The sequence below is a fragment of the Larus michahellis genome, chromosome 2 (assembly GCF_964199755.1).
Source record: "Larus michahellis chromosome 2, bLarMic1.1, whole genome shotgun sequence".
Lineage (NCBI taxonomy): Eukaryota > Metazoa > Chordata > Aves > Charadriiformes > Laridae > Larus > Larus michahellis.
Genome location: NC_133897.1, coordinates 167,288,441 through 167,308,333, shown reverse-complemented (window position 1 = coordinate 167,308,333; position 19,893 = coordinate 167,288,441). Strand labels below are relative to the sequence as shown.

Genomic DNA, 19,893 nt, shown 5'->3' with positions numbered 1-19,893 from the left:
TATAAATCAATCAATCACCAACATTTCAAGACACTCCATTATCAATAATTGAATGTGAATAAATTTTAATTTACACTCCTTCGTCTCTTCTCTCTATAGTTTTCTTTCTCTGTTCCCTGCCAGAGACTGTTTACTAGATGTCTGAGTGGAAATCCAAGAATAACCTTTCTATTTATGGTGTTTCATGCATATGTATGTGCGAAGAGCTAATCTGCCTCATGCAATCACAGCCGGGAGCTTTGAATCCCCACTACCAGCTCTGACAGTGAACACCCAGAGTGATGTGAGAAAAAAGCACAAGGGAGAACCTAGGCTCACAACTGTGCTCTGAAGGGGGTGGGAGAGGGTGAAGACATCCACCTCCTCTCCTGGAGTGAAGAAGAATAATCAAAGAGGAGGTCCAGCCATGGTTTGCCATGTTGAGCATCCCTCAGTATTTCTTCCTATGGAAAGAAACTCCTAGCACACCCTTGGGGTTGAAGACAACATACACAGGGCAAGTGAGAGCTTAGCTCACCCTTTCTCCACCTCTTGCCTTGAGAAAACCATGTTCATCATGAAAGACAGCTCTGCTTTGAGAAGTTAGTTTCTGAAGGGCACTTGTTTAATAGGAGCAGGGCTGTCTGCCTCATCTCTCTACACTTCTCTACACACATATGACTCAAGCAGCTGCAAAGCTGTCCCTAAAACATAACCTGGCCATACCCCGAAGGGCCCTCCATAAAAATGAGTCTCTATAATTCATTAAACCTTGAGGCTTCTCCGCAGAAATGCTTCCAAAAGTGACAGCATGCTGTGGCTGCCAAAGTAGAGGCTCGAAAAAACTGGCCGGCACTGGTTGTTGTTAATTAAACTCTAAATTTTGACTTCTGATTGTGACTTTGGCAGCAGGAGTAGTGGAGGACGCTTCTTGCCTCACTCTTCTGCTTAGCAGAGTTAGGATGGTTGGAGCACTTGGAGAGACAGAAAAATGTACAATAGGAAAGTACTAATGATGAGCAGTGATTTGTTATGCCAGATGCCAACGGGAAACTGAAAGTGCTTAAGCTGGCATACATACAGGCATATGTACCATACAGGCAACATGCGCCTCTTCAGCCAGGTCTGTAATGTGGGAAACCATGTACGTGCAAGCAGTGCATGTGGGTGAAATCCATGTTCACAACTTGCCCTCACTGTTCGAGTTGCCCTGTGATCTGCAGCGAGTCCCTTGCGTCCCCTGGCTCTGCAGCATGCACAGCACTGACAATGCTTCATATCCCAAAAAAAGGTGGTTTTTTGCATCTGTGTTCATTAACATCTGCCAAGTGCTTTAAGCTCAGAGTATAAAAGTTGCTGGAGAAATAAATGTAAAGCTGAGACATTGGCGCTTTTTTTTTAAAAAAAGCCTTTTCTCAATCTGTCTTTCGTCTTAATTTTTGGAAAATAAAATGGTTAAAGCCTTGCAGATAACCATGTTTCTTCTCTGTGCCATGTGCCAGCTACTCTAGGCATATTCAAAAATACCACATTGGCTTTAATCAAAGCCCTGAGGATGCTGACAAATTATCAAAGAGAGACTGAGAGAGAAAATTGAAATCTGCCATTTAGTTTTGTCTTTGACAGGTTGCTAATTAACAGATGGAGGAAAAATGAGGAAGCACTGCCTGAATGGATCATTTCAGTGCTAAATCAAGGGAAAAGCAAACAAACAAACAAAGCCCAACCGATCTCCTACCTTATTCCGGGTCTGGGTCTGTCCAATCAGAATGAGAGCGTTGGAGGAGATGATGGATAGGCAGAAGTTGATAAGAATGACAGAGCGCTCTGAGCGAATATACCTGCATCAAGAAAAGAGGGGAAGGGAGATCCACCCTGTTACAACTTGCATTGAGTTACCTCTGAAAAGCACCAACCAGATGCAGGTTGCACCGGGCCAGGCTCTACAGAAGGCCACAGTAAAAGATTGACCATTTCCTGCAGATTTTGTACGTTAAACAGACAAGAGCAGCGGGAAAGGGAGGGGGAGAGCTTGGGTGTAGTGCTCAGCCCACAGATCTCTCCATCCTCCCCATCAAAGCTGGAGTTACGAGCATGAGTCAATGAACTAGGGGCCAGCCTAGTCCCTAGTCTGAGCCACTCCTAGAACAATACTGAGTGCTGCAAGTCGTCTTCTGCTCTGCTTTCTTGAAAGGGGACTTGAAAAGGAACTTAAAAGAAAACATACAGGCAACACATGGAAAGATTCCCAAATAAGAAGAGCCACAGGCATGCTGGCGATGAAAGCAGATTACGAATGCATGCACCTTCACAACAAAGTGTTTATGATTCAGCATTCCCCTTTGTCTAACCTCACAACCCCTCCTGAAGTGAAAAGTATTTGTGGCTTTCTTTTTTTTAGCTTTTTCTTTTCCCCAGACAGAGAGGTCTAACACTTCTCAAAACTAGGCCAAATACGTAACTGCACCTGTGGGTCTGGGACATTAGGGATCCAAGTTAGGAAGCTGTTGCCTTCAGCACCTTGCAGGAGCAGGCCATTCGTCATTTCTGATTTGCAATGTGCAGCACAACACCAACTTGCTGCTGAGGTATGTGCACGCCAATTAATTCAAACCACTGGCTACGCAGGAAAATTTCTTTGAAGGCACTTTTATGTACCTAATAAAATTAAAAGGGAATTGCAAAAGCACAAGTCTTCAAGGATTGACTCAGGACCTGATCATACAACACTCATACACATGAATAATCTCAGTGATTTGGCAAGTGCCCTGCCTGAATACCAGATGAGTACAGAGTAGACTCTGACGCTTACAGAAATTAGAAACAGATCTATTAATCAACCAGCTCATCCCTGGAGGCTAATGCAGGATTATTTCCTATATTCCAGCACATCAACTATTTATGTTGGGAATTTAATTTCATTAACTAATTTTAGCAAGAGTGAATTGGTCATGCTTTGGCTGCAGAGTTTTGAGTTTCTGACTAGGTGGGGGGGTCGAGTTTACTGCATGTGTGATCTGTGCTTTAAACCTACTGAAGCCTGAAAAACTTTGATTTTAACTTCCCTCTGAGTTTCACCTTCAGACAAACATGAACGTTGAGGATATGCTTTCCTGGATACAAAAAATTCACCGATGCAAAGTTGTCTGAACTTATAGTGAGTCTGTTGGAAATCTGGTTTATAGGTTGTTTTCTCTGAAACTCACCCAGCCCCACAACAGGCTATAAAATTCAGGCTTCTAGCTCAGCTAGAAACCAGACTGACTGCAGCAAAATGAGTATTTGTTTCCTCTCATAGCCAATTTGATCCCAAATTTTCACATTTCATTGGGCTCAGTACAAAGTGTGGATCACCTGGATCTTATTCCATTTGTGGCTGGAAGGTACCAAGCTGTCAATCTATCTAAGTTTGTATGAAGCAAAACATCAAGTCTCTAGTCAGCAGCTTCTGGGGAATAGAAAGGGAGATTTAGACTCTGCCCTGGTAGGAACTGGACGTGATAACTCTGTGTAACAACACTACAATCCAGCTGGCGTTAGTATGTAAGGGAAGAAAATTCAGCTGTCTTCAGACTTTTTCCCCTCTTAAACAAGCCTCTCCTTTCTCCGCACTTCCCTTCATGCACCGAGAGTCCATCCTGTTCCCCAGATCCTTGAACATCCAAAGAACAAGATGTGGGTTGGCAACATGTAGAATCACTGAATCAGAATAACTTAGGCTGGAGAAAAACCTCTTAAGTTCCCAGTCCAATCCTCTGCTCAAAAAAGGGCTAATTTCAAAGTCAGATCAGGTTTCTTAGGGTCTTGTCCAATCAAGTTTTGAATATCACCAAGAACAGAAATGCCACCACCTCTCTTAGATGACTTATTACAGTGATTAACCGGTCCCATGGTGAAGGACTATTTTTCTTTATATCCAGATGGATTTTTTCCTGCTGCAGTTGGTGCCTCTAGACCTTTCCCTCTATAACTCTGCAAGTTGTTTGACTTCTCCGTGACTCCTCCTTAATAGCTTCCTCTTCTCCAAGCTAACCAAGGCTTGTTCCCTTTGCCTCCTTTTACATCATGTTCTCCAGCTCCCCAGGCATCCATTGGACTTCCTCCAATGTGCTGACATCTCTTGTATTGGTGGAGTCCAATATTGGGCACACTTTTCCAGATATGGACTCAAGAGTGTCAAACAGAGGGGACTAATCAATTCCCTTGACTTGTTGCCTATATTCTTGTCTATATAGACCAATATAATCATAGAATCATACAAACTTCATGGTTGGAAAGGACCTTTAAGATCATTGTGTCCAACCATATACACACAAAAAACACCCTACTATCTCTGCCACTAAAGCAAGCCCTGAAGTGCCACATCTAGACGTTTCTTAAATATCTCTAGGGATGGTGACTCAACCACCTCCCTGGGCAGGCTGTTCCAGTGCCTGACCACTCTTTCAGTAAAGTCATTCTTCCTAATATCTAATCTAAACCTCCCCTGCTGCAGCTTCAGACTGTTTCCTCTGGTCCTGTCGTTATTCACCTGGGAGAAGAGGCCAACACCCACCTCTCTCCAACCTCCTTTCAGGGAGCTGTAGAGGGCAATGAGGTCTCCCCTCAGCCTCCTCTTCTCCAAGCTAAACATGCCCAGCTCCCTCAGCCTCTCCTCATATGACTTGGTCTCCAGAGCCCTCACTAGCCTGGTAGCTCTCCTCTGGACATGCTCCAGCACTTCAATGTCCCTCTTGTACAGAGGGGCCCAGACCTGAACACAGCACTCGAGGTGAGGCCTCACCAGTGCCGAGTACAGAGGCACAATCACTTCCCTGCTCCTGCTGGCCACACTATTCCTGATACAAGCCAGAATGCTTTTGGCCTTCTTGACCACCTGGGCACACTGCTGGCTCGTGTTAAGCTGGCCGTCCACCAACACCCCCAGGTCCTTTTCTGCCGGGCAGCTTTCCAGCCACTCTTCCCCAAGCCTGTAGCGTTGCTTGGGGTTGTTGTGACCAAAATGCAGGACCCGGCACTTGGCCTTATTAAACCTCATACAGTTGGCCTTGGCCCATCGATCCAGCCTGTCCAGGTCCCTCTCTAGAGCCTTCCTACCCTCAAGCAGATCAACACTCCCACCTAGTTTGGTGTCGTCTGCAAACTTACTGAGAGTGCACTCAATCCCCTCATCCAGATCATTGATAAAGATATTAAAGAAAACCAGCCCCAAAACTGAGCCCTGAGGGACACCACTGGTTACCGGCCGCCAAGAGGATTTCACCCCATTAATCACAACTCTCTGGGCACGGACATGCAGCCAGTTTTTAACCCAGTGAAGAGTACACTTATCTATGCCATGATTCACCAGCTTCTCCAGGAGAATGCTGTGGGGCATGTGCTAACGTTGGCCTTCATTGCTGCATGGGTGCACTGCTGATTCCTGTCCAAATTGTTGCCTGTAGGGCCTTCCCTGTAGAGGCATTATCAAGCTAGTCAGTCCCCACACCATCCTACTCCACATAGTTGTTCTGGCCCAGGTGCAGGACTATGCATTATTCTCTCTTGTACCATTTGCCAGCCCATATCTCCAGTTTGCTGAGGTCCTTCTGAATGGCAATGCTGCTCTCCAGCATATCGGTCACTCCTCCCAATATGGTGTCATCTACAAACCTGATGCAGGTACATTGTGCGCCATCATCCAGGTTGTTAAAGAGGATATTAAACAATATTGGCCCTAGCGTCAAGCCCTGAGAGATGCAACTAATAACCAGCTGCTGGCTAGGCTTCAAACCTTTGACCATTACCCTTTAAGCGTGCACAAACTCCACCCAGCTATTAGCCCACCTTAGAAGCCACCAATCCAGTTCACGGTTCCCTGGTCTGCATACAAAGATGCTACGGGAGACTGCATTAAAGGACTTAGTAATGGCAAAATATACAATACCCACTTCTCTCCATTGCCCATGTAACCAGTCATCCTATCTCAAAAGGTAAACAGGTCAGTCAGGCACAATCTGACCTCAATAAATCTGTGCTGTCTAGTTCTAATCACTTCCTTGTCCATCATTTTGCCTGGAAATAACTTTTATAACTACTTGCTCTTTAATCTTCCCAGAGGCTGAGAGTAGCCTGACCAGCCAGTAGTTCTCTGGATCCTCCTCCTTGCCCTTTTTAAAGATGAGTGTAACATTTGCTTTCTTCCAGACATCAGGAACCTTCCCAGATTATAGAAAGTGACTCTGTTGTAACATCAGCCAGGTCCCTCAACAACTTCGATGTATCCCATTCGGTCCCATGGGCATGCAAATCTCCAGCTTATTTAAATGTTTCTCATCTCTCTCTTCCTCGGCACGGATAGTATATTCTTCCCCACACTCTGCCACTAGGAACAGGAACTTGGGCACCTGGGAGCAAACCTTGCCAGTAGAACAAGATAACAAAGGCACTGAGTACCTTCACCTTCTCTGTTTCCTTCTCCATGAGGCTATTTGTGCCATTCAACACTGGGACAACATTTTCCTGGGTAATCCTTTAGTGCTGACATACCTACAGAAACCCTTCTTGATGCCTTTCACATCCCTTACCGGTTTCAAATCCAGCTGGTCTGGCCTTCCTAATTTAGTCCTGTGTTCCTGGGCAATGCTTCCATAGTCTTCCTTGGTAGCCTGACCCGGTTACCAAACATTTTCTCATTGTTTTTCAGCTCAATCAGAAGTTCCCTGTTATGCTAAGATGGCCTTCCCCCTTGCTTGTTTTTTTTTTTTTTTTTTCCCTTCCTTTTCCTCTTCTCCAGTACAGGATGGACCACAGAAAGAAATCACCACTACTATCCAGACCCTCTGGACAAAGAAGTCAGAAACTCAAAGCAGACAGGAAAAAAACACAGGCCTTGATGTTTTTCGCCAGAGGAGACATCTCCAGCAAAGGCAGAGCTACTTCAGGGTGCTGTCTCACTACCTCTTGGCTAATACATGGACTCTGACTACTTATCAAAATATGTTTTGCTCAGCCACCAAAACAGGGGAAAACTCTCACTGCAAATTTAGGGAACTTCTGCTCTGGCCTGGGTCCTGCAGGATGTGGGGAAGCCCTGTGCAAACAGAGACAGATGGAGAAGGTGGGAAAACCCTACAGTCTGTCTCTCTGTCCCCATTATGCTACCTTCCTCTCTGCAAATGCTGAATCACTCTTGCTTTCTCACTGCTTTTACACACATCCTTCTCCACACAATCACTTACTCATTCCTGCTACCTCCCACCAGGGCCACCTAGTGCCTCAGCATCTCCGGCAAAGGCAGAGCTCCTGGGTTTAAAGCAAGTGTTAAAAGCCCCTTGAGAGCTCATTGACAGCCACTAAATCAATCTTCAGGCTTCGATGGGCAGGGAGTGAGAAAAGCTCACACTGATATCTTTTAGCGATACAGCATTCACCCAGCTGCTGCCAGTGAAAAAAGTCTGCCGTGCCCCACATGTTGATGGGCTGGTGGAAGAGCTGTTCGATAGCAAGCATTGATCTCCATGCTATGGAAAGGTCACTGACTCCAGAGGCTGTTGAACCGCAATGAGTTCAGGGATGGAAAACACATCGGGGCACTCCTGAAACGCCACCTTGTCAAATTGCTGCTTAAAAAGAGTGATAAAAACCAAAGCTGAGAGAAACAGAGCACTGTCATTTCACCTGTTCTGACCCTTAAATAGTTCCTTTTCTCCCCAGCTTTTTATTTTCATGTAATTTTTCAAGAGAGAAGAGCTTTTTCTTTCGATTCCCCCTCTTTTTCCACATGGGTGGTGGAGCACGTGGCCCACGCAGATCGTGTCTCCAGCTGTGACCCAGGACAGCCACTGCCGAGATGTAACAAGGTCACTCCACTTCTATGGCCCACTGTGTCACTGACCTCTCTGTTGAGGCTGTTAATAAGGCCAGAGATGCACCATCTGCAGCAGAGTTTTTGCAGCCATCTGTCTTACTGGGAAGTGGCATGAGTCCACCAACAGGCCACCAACAGCCATCAAACAGAAACAGCGTCCAGTTTTCAATAAGACTGTGCCAAGTTGGCTGCATCTGAAGTGATCACTTGCATCAGAAAGCTCATGCCGTTCGTGCCGATGGCTGAGTAGGTGTCACTAAGCAGCAACCATTATTTGGGGGTTTTGAATGGGAAGTGGAGGGTAAACTCATTTCCTCTCTGATATGCAGCCCAAAAGCTGGGATCACCTCCCTTTTACTTTGCCCCCTTCTTTTTACCATGTTCCTTTCCCGCTTTCTCTCCCGCCCTTTTTTTCTGCTTCCCGTGTATAAACAAACCTTAGCTGGGCAAAATTCTGGGAAAGTTTCCAGATTGTCAGCCTCAGTGAGCCTATTCATCAGAAGTGTTTCATACTCAAGCTGAGCCTATGTATCCATGCTCCAGATGCCTTTGTCCAGAGGTCTGAATGGGAAATTTCCCGGCCAAAGCTCTCTGAAACAGCTAAGCTCTGGTGGGTGCTCTCCAGTGAAGACCAGGTAGCTATGGCACGAAGATTTTCTCTTTTGCATGCTGAAAAAGAACTACTTTGATATGGCTGCTGTATTTTAGCAACAACAGCTGGAATAATACTGTTGATCCCACTTCAGAGCATTCCTCCAGCTGTTGTCTATCAGACTATATAACATCTAGGACAAAACAAAGTGGGAGCCAGGAGATAATGTTGACTTGAATATGATGTTCCTGAGACCATTAATAGGACAGCACATTCATGTCCAGCAGCTATGCCTAAAATAAAAAGGACACACAGAGTGCTCAGGGCTCAGCCACGGGAATGCTGTGAAGTTTAGAAAACATGAAAACATGATCTACAGAGAAGAAATGAAACAAACTCAGTGCACCAAAGAGAAATTCTAGAGATCACTTGATCATGCTTTACAAATATTTACACAAAAAGACTTAGGATAGAGAGCCCTTTAATCAAGATATAGCTGGTCTCAGGATCACTTGGAAATGGATGTCCATCCTTGGCTAGCTCAGAAATGCCCATTCAAGCCTCCCATAAACATGTCCCCCCATTCATGCTGATCATTTTGGGCATAGGCATAAAAGCAAAGGCTGGAATGAGAAATTAAAAAGAGCGTATTTTAAACAGGGCAGGCAATTAACTTTACTGTCCTCAATAACAGTAAATATTGAGGGGCACACTCCTGGAAGAAAATACATTGTGTTACTCCAAATGACTCTGGCATGCTCCAAACTGATTCAACCTCATGTCTGAACTTGGGTTTCAAATCCTGAACTTGTTTCTGATAGGCAAGAGAGGGTGAGGCTCGAACACTTCCTCTTTACTCCTCTAGCCTAACTTTCCACTTGATCCTGACACCAGTGACACCAGTAAGTCACCTACCAGCGCTGCCCAGTGCTGCCCAGCCTGAGGAAAAGCAGGAGAGGACAAGGACTTGAGCAGATCCAATGATACCCCAGGCACGGAAAAACCTGAGTTCTAGATAAATGTTATTATGATCAGTCTTCAGCTCAGAGCACTTGCCATAATTAACTAGCCACTATGCACTGTCACAGTATCAACAAAAAAAAATATGCATTTTTGCTTATTTTTACTCTCTGGTTTCTTTCCTCTATCAAAGCATAGAGAAAGTTATCTCAATTCACAACTCTGAACTGAATTTACACTTTCCTTCCTACTAAGAAGAATCTCTTGACAAAATAAGAGCCTCAGACTGATCCCTTCTCCCCAAAGGGTCACCAATAATTTCCAGACAGTATATTCTTGGTAACCACTCCATTTCAATTTCACAGTCATTCACCTGGTTTTGATTTTCTTTGTTTTATTTAGCTTAGAGTTATGAAGCCTTCAGCACGTTTGCCATGGGTTTAGGAAAGGCATGGGTCTTGTAGTATAAACTCAGACTTTGTTCAATGCAATACAGGGGGACAATCCCATGCACACCTTGGGTCCTTCAGCTTATGCTATCCACCAAAATGTATCTAACAGGGGCATGGGCCAATGTGAGCTTTAGTTCAATAAAACTTTGCTACAAAATCCCTTCAGTCTCTGTAAATGATACAATTTAAGGTTACACCTGACCTGCTTATAGGTGTACAGGAGCTCTCTGCAATGGGATGTACTGAGAAATCCCATACGCGTCTAAAGCTAAAGGCAAAAAGAAGCTAAGAGGTTGGAGAGTTATTTAGACCATGTGGTTTATCATCCTTAAGCTCCTGAAAAGTGCTGCCAGTTCTTCAGGCCAGATGTTTTCATAACGGGTCATGGATGTTTTGATGTTATCAAAGACCCAATTGGGAATACCTAGAAGCAATGTGCCTGCCAGGAGGCAGTATGCGTCCACCTCTCCACAAACAAGGTTTCCTGGGGTATACAAAGGCTTCTAAAACAGCATGCGGCTTTTGAAAATGGAACAATGTGACTACATGGGGTCATGGCACTAATTTCACTGTACTAATTTCTCTGGCACTAAAAGGAAAGAATAATGCCAACTAAGCCACTGTGATGACTTTTTGCAGGACCCGCTCATTACAAAATGGTTCGTCCTCAAGCACCAGACACCCAAAACAGGAGAGCAAAACCTCCAGGATCCATGTAGATCAAAAGACAGTTACTTTCCCCAACAAGAAGAGAAGAGAAGAGAATGAAAGCCATACCTCCAAACAGAGACATAAATGATAATCAACAGCAAAAGTGTCAGTGAAGATACTCCACAGCCTACAATTAACGTGACAGAAGGGACCAGCACCTTTTCCATGTTCTGAAAGAGAGAAAGTAAGACATTAAAAAAAATTAAAAAAATTTAAAAAGAAGATGCTCAGCAAATGCTACAAGCTCAATTTCATGGCAAGCACTTTCCTCCTAATTGCCTGTGTATCAACTCACCTGACCTTCACATCACACTGCGCAGGCAAATAAAGAGGAAAGACCAGGATCTGTTTCTGGTTGACCCAGCCTTTTTTGGACCTGATTCTGCTCCCACACACGCCAGTGTTGAGTCTGAGTAACAACTCTTATATCCATAGAGAGGCAGGTGTGTAAAGGGCATGGGTTGCAAGAGGAGGATCAGGCCCTTCACATCCAGTGTGAAACTGAAGATAATTAACGAGGCAATAGCAGGAGTCAGTGCCTACACTAGAACAATTACAAACAAGATCTTCTGGGAATGGCGGTGATGAAGGTAGGAGGATGAAAAGAAGGTGAAAATTTTCCACCAGCTACAAATATCCATCTGGAAAAGTAGGAGATGAAGCAAGCAAAATAAAAAGAAGATACATATCCTCCTCAGGGACCCAGCATCCAATCTTACCTTCCATCACTTCACTACTTTTACACTAATACACAAGGTATTTCTTCCTAAGCAGGGGTTGCTTACAGGAAGTGCTGGTGTGGCATGGTTCTCCTTTCCTGGCTGAACACAAAATTCTGCTGATCATCAGCTCTTGCAACGCCAAGAACAAACACACATGCTATAACCTCTCCTAATCTAGTTCTCTGCATCACTGGGAGTAACTGTGTAACTATCCAATATCTGCCACCCTAATATCACTAAACTCCCCTTGTTCTTATCTCAGAGTGAGGATCTGGATCCCACTTGGTTTTCTCTGCTGCAGGATTTTTTTCCGGCACGTTTCTCATTTCCACATCAGCAATCTCTGCTGGTGTGAAAGCAGAGAAGCAGAGACCCACTGTGCAGCAGACACATGAGAACCCTCTATTTAGAGTGATTAGGCAGCATGCAGAGGTGTGGGAGCGCAGTCAAGGTTGTCATTAAATTGGCACAGTACCAACACCTATCTCTACAGTCATGGAGATGAGATGTTTCTGACATAGCAAGGGCTTAGCATAGGAAAAAAAAATGCAATTATGCATGAATTTGGGAATGGAACAGGCAGTCCTCTAAGGACTTGTCTACACCATTTTGTTGGCAGACATGAGGCTGCTCAACTTGAAACTCCAATCAGCGGGACACCACGAAGCTGAGGCTACTGCGGCTCTGTTCCAGGCTACTGAGCCTTCTGCAAAGCTAAACATATTAGGCAAAGCTCGGTGCTATGCTTATATGGAGTCTGGCCAGCTCAACACATGGGAAGAGCAAGCATGTGTCCATTGGCTCAAGGCCAACAGTCAGTGCAGGTTTACTCCACAGAGCCCTCCACAAAGAAGAGACAAACAACCCAAATATATAGGGATCTGAGCTGAATTGTCCCTGCGGTCTGAAGGGCCTGGGAAGATCTTCCTTACTTGCATATTTTGACCAAGGCCACCTGTCACATTTTGAATCTCATTGTGGGGAATTAATAAGGAACAAACCTTTCACCATATTGCTGCAGTGAACCCCACAGGAGCTATTGGGAAGGCTGGCACAAGAGCTTAAGGGATCTGAGACAAAATTTAGTGACACATTCAAAGGCTTGAATGCCCAACGGGCATATATACCCAAAGGAGTACAGGCTGATTGAGGGATCTTTACTGGATGCAGACCAGCTACGGACTGTAAGCCAAAATGCATTGCAGTGTGGTGCTACCTCTCTGTAATGTCCTCTCCCTACAGACCATATTATCTCTGACACATCACCACCCCAGCACACCTGTACAGCTTCCTTAAGTTTGCTCTGTGAAACAGGAGGCTCAGGACTCTCCAAAACTACACCACAGATACCTACGAAGGGTTTGGATGCCAATCCTAATTCAACTTGATGAAATTATGCAACTGGATTTCTGGCAACATCTTAGTCCTTTGAACCAGCAGCAATTGTGCAGAAATTGCATGAATAACATGGTGCTCAGCCTCACCAATCCATCCAGCAAGGTCCTGCATCTCCCACCACCTAGATTCTTCCTCTAAACTTCTACGGAGACTTGAATCACTGTGATTTTTAACATCAACTGATGTGACTGTATTCCCATCCTGAGAATTTACTCCTGCCAAATATTTGTGGAAGGTTAGAAGCAGTTTTTTGGGAACTAGGTAAACAGACATTTCAATGAAAATATCAACATTTTGATTCATCTTCCATCAAACAAAATTGAAATTGGACATCTTCCAGGCACCCTGAGCACTGAAATATCGTATCCTGCCTCTTACAAATTGAAATGTGGAAAGGACTTTCTCCTGGGAACAGAAGCCTCTGATTTAATCAGGCACCGGGGTAGGGTATGGGACAGAGAGATGCAATCTCCAGTATGAAGGCACAGCTTCTTCCTTTGCCAACTGTGCTTTATTTCCCCCCCCTGCAGAACCCAGGTGGGAAACAGTCCTTCCCCACCTCAGAGATGCATGGTTGTGATAAATGCACCGCAAAGCACAAACTCCTCAGACGTTAATTGCTTTTTGCTCCCTTGCTCCAAGCTCACTCCTAACCTTTTTTCTCTCCCTGCTCCCCCCTTACGGCAATATGAGTTCACATCGCACAAATGGTGGCCTGGGATGAGCATCGATTGTGACATTTGATTTAAGTAGGTCTCATTTCACTGACTTTTCATGGGTAACTGGATAAAAGTGGGGGAGGAGCTCCATTAAAGCAAAAAAAGCCCAACATATAAATCATTCCTAAACCATCCAAAAGCAAGTGAAGAAACGGAGTTTGTATCTTAAGAGATGAGCAGACTACATCCCTATATCTCCAACACAGTCACCCTATGTCGCCTCCCTTCCACGTCCTTTCTGACATCCCTCCACCCCCAATAGCCTCAGGTTCTTTCACCCCCTTCCCTATCCTCTTCTCCACATCACCCATAACTCTCTCCTAGATCCTCCATCAGCTAAGTAAGAGATTGCGTGTACTGGACCATTCCTATGTCAGATGTTTCCTCATTGGCAAGGCATTACACAGATGATGACCAGCCAAGTGGAAGCCAGACTTGTGGGTAATAGCTGGTGTCTCTCTGCAGCCCTTCCCACAGAAGACTCTGATCTGCACCTCCTTCTTTAGCCTTCAGCCAAACTTCCACAAAACCCATGCCCACGGGAAGGACTTGTGATGAAGTTCATTCCTTCTCCCTGCAAAGAAGGGATGGTTTGTCCAGCCCTGATGGGATTTCTGTTGGCATCACGAGTGTGGATAACCATAAAAAACACTGGCTGCAATAAGAACAGAAGCTCACTCCTTTGGGAATAATAAATCCTAAAGGCTTAGGCCCATGTAGTTTAGGATTCTTCTTTCTTTCTTCATTATTAAGGTTTCTCCATCTTCCCCATCTTCCTTTCCCCCTCCCCCACTTCTTCCCTTTGGCAAATGAAGCATTGTTTGTTTTATTTCTTCTGACTAATTAAACCCCCTGACAGAAGGTGGTCGTATGCTGTAGGATCTGAGCCTTGCAAGGGAAATTTCCTTGGAGGAGGACGAGGGGGAAAAGTAAGGTTGGTTTAAAAGGTAATAATGCTACCAACAGAAAAAACAGCAAGGCATTCTCCAGGTAAGAGAAAGAACAGTCCTAGGGGAGTTTCCCAGCACCACAGCTGAGGAGCAAACTGGTTGTCTGCAAAAGACAGGCCAGGAACAGGGTCTCCAAGTGCTTGGTGCTTGGATTTGAGATGGTCCCAGGCAGCCCAGACGCTGCCCTGCCCCTCACCAGCCATCCAGAACCACCCTGAAACACAGATGAATCCATGCCCAGTTGGAGCTGTACAGAAATTTTTTGCCTGGGCCAAGCAGGAACAAAGCAGGTTGTTACAAGTTGCAAGTCCTGCAATTCTGTCACCAAGCTTGACAAGGGACGAGGGAAGCAATCAATGACATCAGCTGGGATGGAAATAACGAGTGCCACTGCCCGGGGCTGCTTGCTGTTCTACCACCTCATCACTCTGCCTGGCAGGATGCTCCTCCTTTTCTTTACAATTTCACTTTGCTTCCTTCTTCTTCTCTTCTATTTCCTTCTTTTCCTTTCTCCCTCATATTTTTCTCTCCTTTGTCTTTTTTCGCCTCTTCCTTTGGCCATTTTACGTGACATATTCTGCCTTTTCTTCTTGCTCTTAATGCATCTCTATGACTCTCCCATCTTTACATTTTCTGCATTTCTCTTTCCTTCTTTTGCTTTCTGCACAACACTGTAAAAAGTGACTTCATTCAAGTCGTGCTTGTTCCACTACCCTGTTCTGGCTCCAGGGTCAAACAGGCTCCAATTAGAACACAGTCAAAAACGGTATTTCTTAATGCCATGCAGTTTGCCTGAGACCTTACAATCAAGATGTTCTTTCAGCTTTTTCCATCTTTGATATCGAGAAAGGCTGAACAAAGTCTTTATAGGTACGACATCATACTAATAAAGCCATTGAAACATTAAACCATTGATTTTTTTCCCAAATTAAACACAAAGATATGAGTTTGGAACTGGGCGTGCTGGGCTTTGTCTGTTTTTAGAAATGTGTTTGCTGTTCAGAATGGTTGCCTTGAGCCTGACTTCCTGCATATTTGAAATTAAAGACTCATAAAGTTAGAGAATTACAGAAGTATTGGTTGCGAGGGACATTTAGAGTTTTCTAATCTAATTTACTGCTTGGAGTAGGACTATCACCGACATCAGGTGAGGTTGGCCATGGTTTTGTCTAGATGAGTCTTGGAAATTCTTAAAGCTGGAGAGCTGCCATCCTTCTGGTGACCATTCCAGGGCCACACCACTCTCCTAGTGATAGCGTTTTTCCTAAGGTCACACATGAACCTCCCAAGCTACAGTTTGTAGCTTTTCCCCTTGTTAAATCATCAGGCACAAGCAAAAGGGTTTTTGTTTTCTAATTTTTTTAATTGAACCTCTGATACCTGTAGGTTGTGATTAGATTGCCCCTTACATTTGTCTTTGCAAGATCAAACAAGTCCTCACACGTCATGAGCTCAAAGCAATGAGACTCCACTTTTCTGACAAAGAACTGGACTGGGTCGGTGTGATTTACTCCAAGAATTGTTCAGGAACCATTTTACTGTGCCACTGGCCTAAAGGTTTTTCACAATTCTTGAGAAGTTTTTTAAGCCATATTGTATTGATTTTGTTGCTGGTTGGACAGATCTTGTCACAGCAGAGAGCTGCTTGTAAAAATTGCTGGAAAATCATGCTTTTAGCAGTACTCACAAAAGTGATCAGCTTTCTAAACAAAGGGGTGTGTGTCAGTGCAGTAAGAAAACAACTGAGAAGGGCTGAAGAGGTGAACGTGCTCTTGTCATCTGCCAAAAAATCCTGAATTTTTTTTTTTTTTTTAAATTCCCTTTTGGTTAGACTCTATATACTGCAGTGGTATAGTAAAGCACCAGCCATGTACTCTACCCCAATAGAACTACTGGATAAAAGGAGAGCAGCCGCCCCAGAGGACAGCAATTGGCAGCAATATACAGTATCTTTTAGGGACTTTGATAATGAGTGATGCTATGATACCTTCACTGGGGTGAGAACCAGGCTCTTGACACAACTCAGCTGACAAAGGTGTAGCTTTCACGATGGAGCTTCTCACGAGAAGGCTCAGTTTTCACCTCCCGGCAGACATATTTCTTGCACTCATTGCAAGACAGGGGAGAGAGGAAGATCAGGACACAGGCTCTTCTTAGTGGACCTCAAAATATGGGCAGTAGCAGGGATTTAGTGAAGGCAGGATTGGGCCACAGCTGACAGGAGCCTTTTTTGTTGGTCAGCATTATCAGAGGGAGTACAGGGTTCACTGAACTCAAAGCAGAGTAACAGTGAGAAGACACCAAACCATTTTTTCATACAATCATAGAATGATTTGAGTTGGAAGGGACCTAAAAGGTCACCTATTCCAACCCCTCATGCCACGGGTAGGGACACCTTCTAGTAGATCAGGTTGCTCAAAACCCTGTTCAACCTGAATAGGAAGACCTCCAGGGATGGGGCATCCATAACTTCTCTGGGCAACCTGTTCCAGTGTCTGTCACTACAGGTCCTGCTGTCATGGTTTAACCCAACTGGGTAGCTAAAAGTACCACACAGCTGCTGGCAGGATGGGGGGAGAAACAGAAGGGTGAAAGTGCAAAAACTCATGGGTTGAGATAACGACAGTTTAATAATTAAAAAAAATAAAAACAAAATGGGGGAGGGGGGGGAACTAATAAAGAGAGAGGGGAAAGAAACAAAACAGAAGAAAAGCAAGTGATGCAAAAGAAAAAAATTGCTCACCACCAACCAATCGATACCCACCCAGTCCCTGAGCAACAGCAGCCCCCGACAACCTTCACTCCCCAGTTTTATTGCTGATCATGACACCATATGGTCTGTAATATCCCTTTGGTCAGCTGGGGTCAGCTGTCCCGGCTGTGACCCCTCCCAACTTTTTGTGCGCTCCCAGCCCACTCACTGTCAGGGTGGTGTGAGGAGCATAAAAGGCCTTGACTCTGTATAAGCACAGCCCAGTAATAATGAAAACATCCCTGTATTATCAACACTGATTTCATCCCAAATCAAAAACATAGCCTCATACTGTCTACTATGAAGAAAATCGTCCCTATCCTGAACAAAACCTGGCAAAAAGTCTTACTCTGTGTTTCTTATAGCACTTTATACACTGAAAGGCCACAATAAGGTCTCCCCAGAGACTTCTCCATCTTCTAATCTCTGAGGAGGGCTTTGAGATCCCTGCATGAAGACCACTTAGTGGTATCCTTAATAAATAATATTTTCACAACTTCTTTCTGGAACAACCTGACATCCTCCCCAGTTCAGCCCATCTCATTGCAAAACAGATCCTGAGAATTACTACCTCTTTTTGCTTCCTTCATATCATAACTACAGGCTTCTCATGTCAAAGCTAATAGTCACCCATTATCGGGAACGCATTTGTGGAGCTGAGGGCCCATTTTATGTAATTTGGCCAGTCTAACAGGCAATTCCATGTAATTACAGTACGCAAAAATCACCCAGAGAGACACCTTAACGTGCTACTATTTATTAATGATTGCTAACTCTTCACTCAATATTGAGTCTGCTCTCAAGATACAACGTGGCAATCTGCGTTTAGTAAACAGCCTTGATGAAGCTCTCATGGCAGAGGAGTGGTCAGACGGCCTCTTGTTAATAGGAACTGTCAGGATAATTTCCTTCAGGCTGGCAGGGAATTACAGGAGTTAACAGTACGCATTATCTACCTGCCAGTTATCAACGCCACGGTCAGCTTGCTGCCACTGTTCAAACTACCAAACTGCACTCTCAATGCCTCAATTTCCAGTCTTGATATCAAGGAGGGCTGGATCAGGCTCATATTAACTCTAAGGACCACACTCCTCCTGCTTAGCCAGCTGTTCCCAAACTTATTCACTACCATTATTTAAGATACACTATGCTTTATTCCCTCACAGCCCCTCTCCTGTTGCACTTCGTTTGGCCAAACTACTGAAATCACGGTTCAATGGGGCTCTGATGGGTAGCCACGAGCCACTTTGCATCCCTCTGTCACCTGCGGTTTGGGAACCAGCAAGGGCACCGCAAGCGAGGACCGTGGGGCCTATTCCCATCTTGCCTGCAGATCAACTGTGTATACGTGGCTCCATCATTTAAGCTAATCTTTTCAGAGTCTTCTCAACCGATCTGCTTTAGATTGCAAACACTGGCCTTAACTTCTCAGGGGCCTATTTTGACCCTCTGGAAATGGAAAAGAATAATACTGCTCTCCATCTCTCTTCCAAAGCTTAATTCAGCTTAGATTTCTGATATGCGTAAATGCCTTAGGGGGTTCTTAGGGCTAGGTCAGGACAATTAAGCGCCAGCATCTCATTCTCTGCTGTGCAATTTTAACGTGGGGAGGTATGAAGGAGAGAGAGGAGAGAGCTTTTTGCTTAACTGTTTGTGAGCTGGACAGACGAAGTGTCGATTTGCTTTTTGTGCATATGGTAAGACTTGCTCTGTTCCAGTCTTTCCCTTTAAAGCATGTTGAAGAGAAAATAGAACCGTTTTCCACAATAAAGCTGGTAATAATCAAAAGGGCTTATTCCTCTATGGGTACGCACTCTTTCCCTCTGAGAGAATAGAGGCAGAAGTGAACTTTAATCAGAGTGTGCAGTACCACCGTCAGAGTGTATTATGCCAGTACATAGCTGCGGTAACCAGCACACCTCTATCTCTGTCAGTCCTACAAAATAAAATGGCCCAGGACCCACTCCATTGCCCTGTGATGAAGTGATACAGTATAGATAACATTCATACAAACTCACCACTCAGAACGGAGGGGTCTTGTCCATACTGCCTAGTGGAACATTCATGCACTATGCCACCCCCATGTCCACGTCTGGACATCACTAGTTGGCACAAGCCAAGACACTTCCAGGGAGCATTATAACCATTAAACAGTAGGGACAATTACAGGACAGTGATAGAGCCTTTGCTGTGGAATTAATCATTAATAATATTATTATTATTACTATTACTAGCATTATTTTATGGTATGTACATATGCTCTAACTACATTAAAAAATGAGCCTTCTTTACTGCTCCTTTCTGCTTGTGATTGTCCCTTTCCTGTACTATGTAAAGGACAATCAGTTCAAAGTCCATAACTGATTTGCAAGTTGGTACTTGCGTTACCCATCTTGCCCTGGTTTCACAACTGTGCCCTCATCTCTAGTAACTTCCCAGCAGCAGTGCTGAGCACCTTGCAGGGAAATGTGGTAAGATTTACACACAAGTAAAATAAAATGACTCCATGGCAGACTGGGAATGGAAAATGAGGGTGGAATCCAGACTGTGTTTATCCTGATTTAAGCAGTGTTTTGGTTCCATGCCAGGAGACAACATTTCACCAAATTATTCCAAAACAGCCCGCTGTTTGTTTTGCCTTATCAGTGTCATGCTGATGAGTGATGCCAGACCGGCAGCTCTCCCCACAGCATGGGCAACATTTGCGTCCCCTGTCCCTGCACATCCTGCCCTTTGGAGAGACCCGACTGAGGAGTGGGGGAACACCTGTGACCACGGTGTCTGGAGGAAGACTTCTGACAAAGATGCT

The 19,893-nt window shown here is 44.7% G+C and overlaps 1 protein-coding gene across 17 annotated transcripts in view; it reads right to left on the bottom strand.

The window, feature by feature from the left end:
* The window catches only part of ADGRB1 (adhesion G protein-coupled receptor B1), a 214,659-nt gene that overhangs the window by 61,397 nt on the left and 133,369 nt on the right, over positions 1–19,893 (bottom strand). For 9 of the 17 annotated variants that reach the window (XM_074577952.1, XM_074577950.1, XM_074577953.1 and 6 more), the window contains 3 exons: positions 10,610–10,713; positions 9,336–9,431; positions 1,718–1,820 (listed from right to left, as the gene is read on the bottom strand). In XM_074577952.1, the coding sequence (XP_074434053.1) occupies positions 1,718–1,820; positions 9,336–9,431; positions 10,610–10,713 (303 nt within the window). The remainder of the gene's footprint in view (positions 1–1,717; positions 1,821–9,335; positions 9,432–10,609; positions 10,714–19,893) is intronic. The other 8 variants (XM_074577966.1, XM_074577954.1, XM_074577958.1 and 5 more) reach the window with 1 other exon arrangement.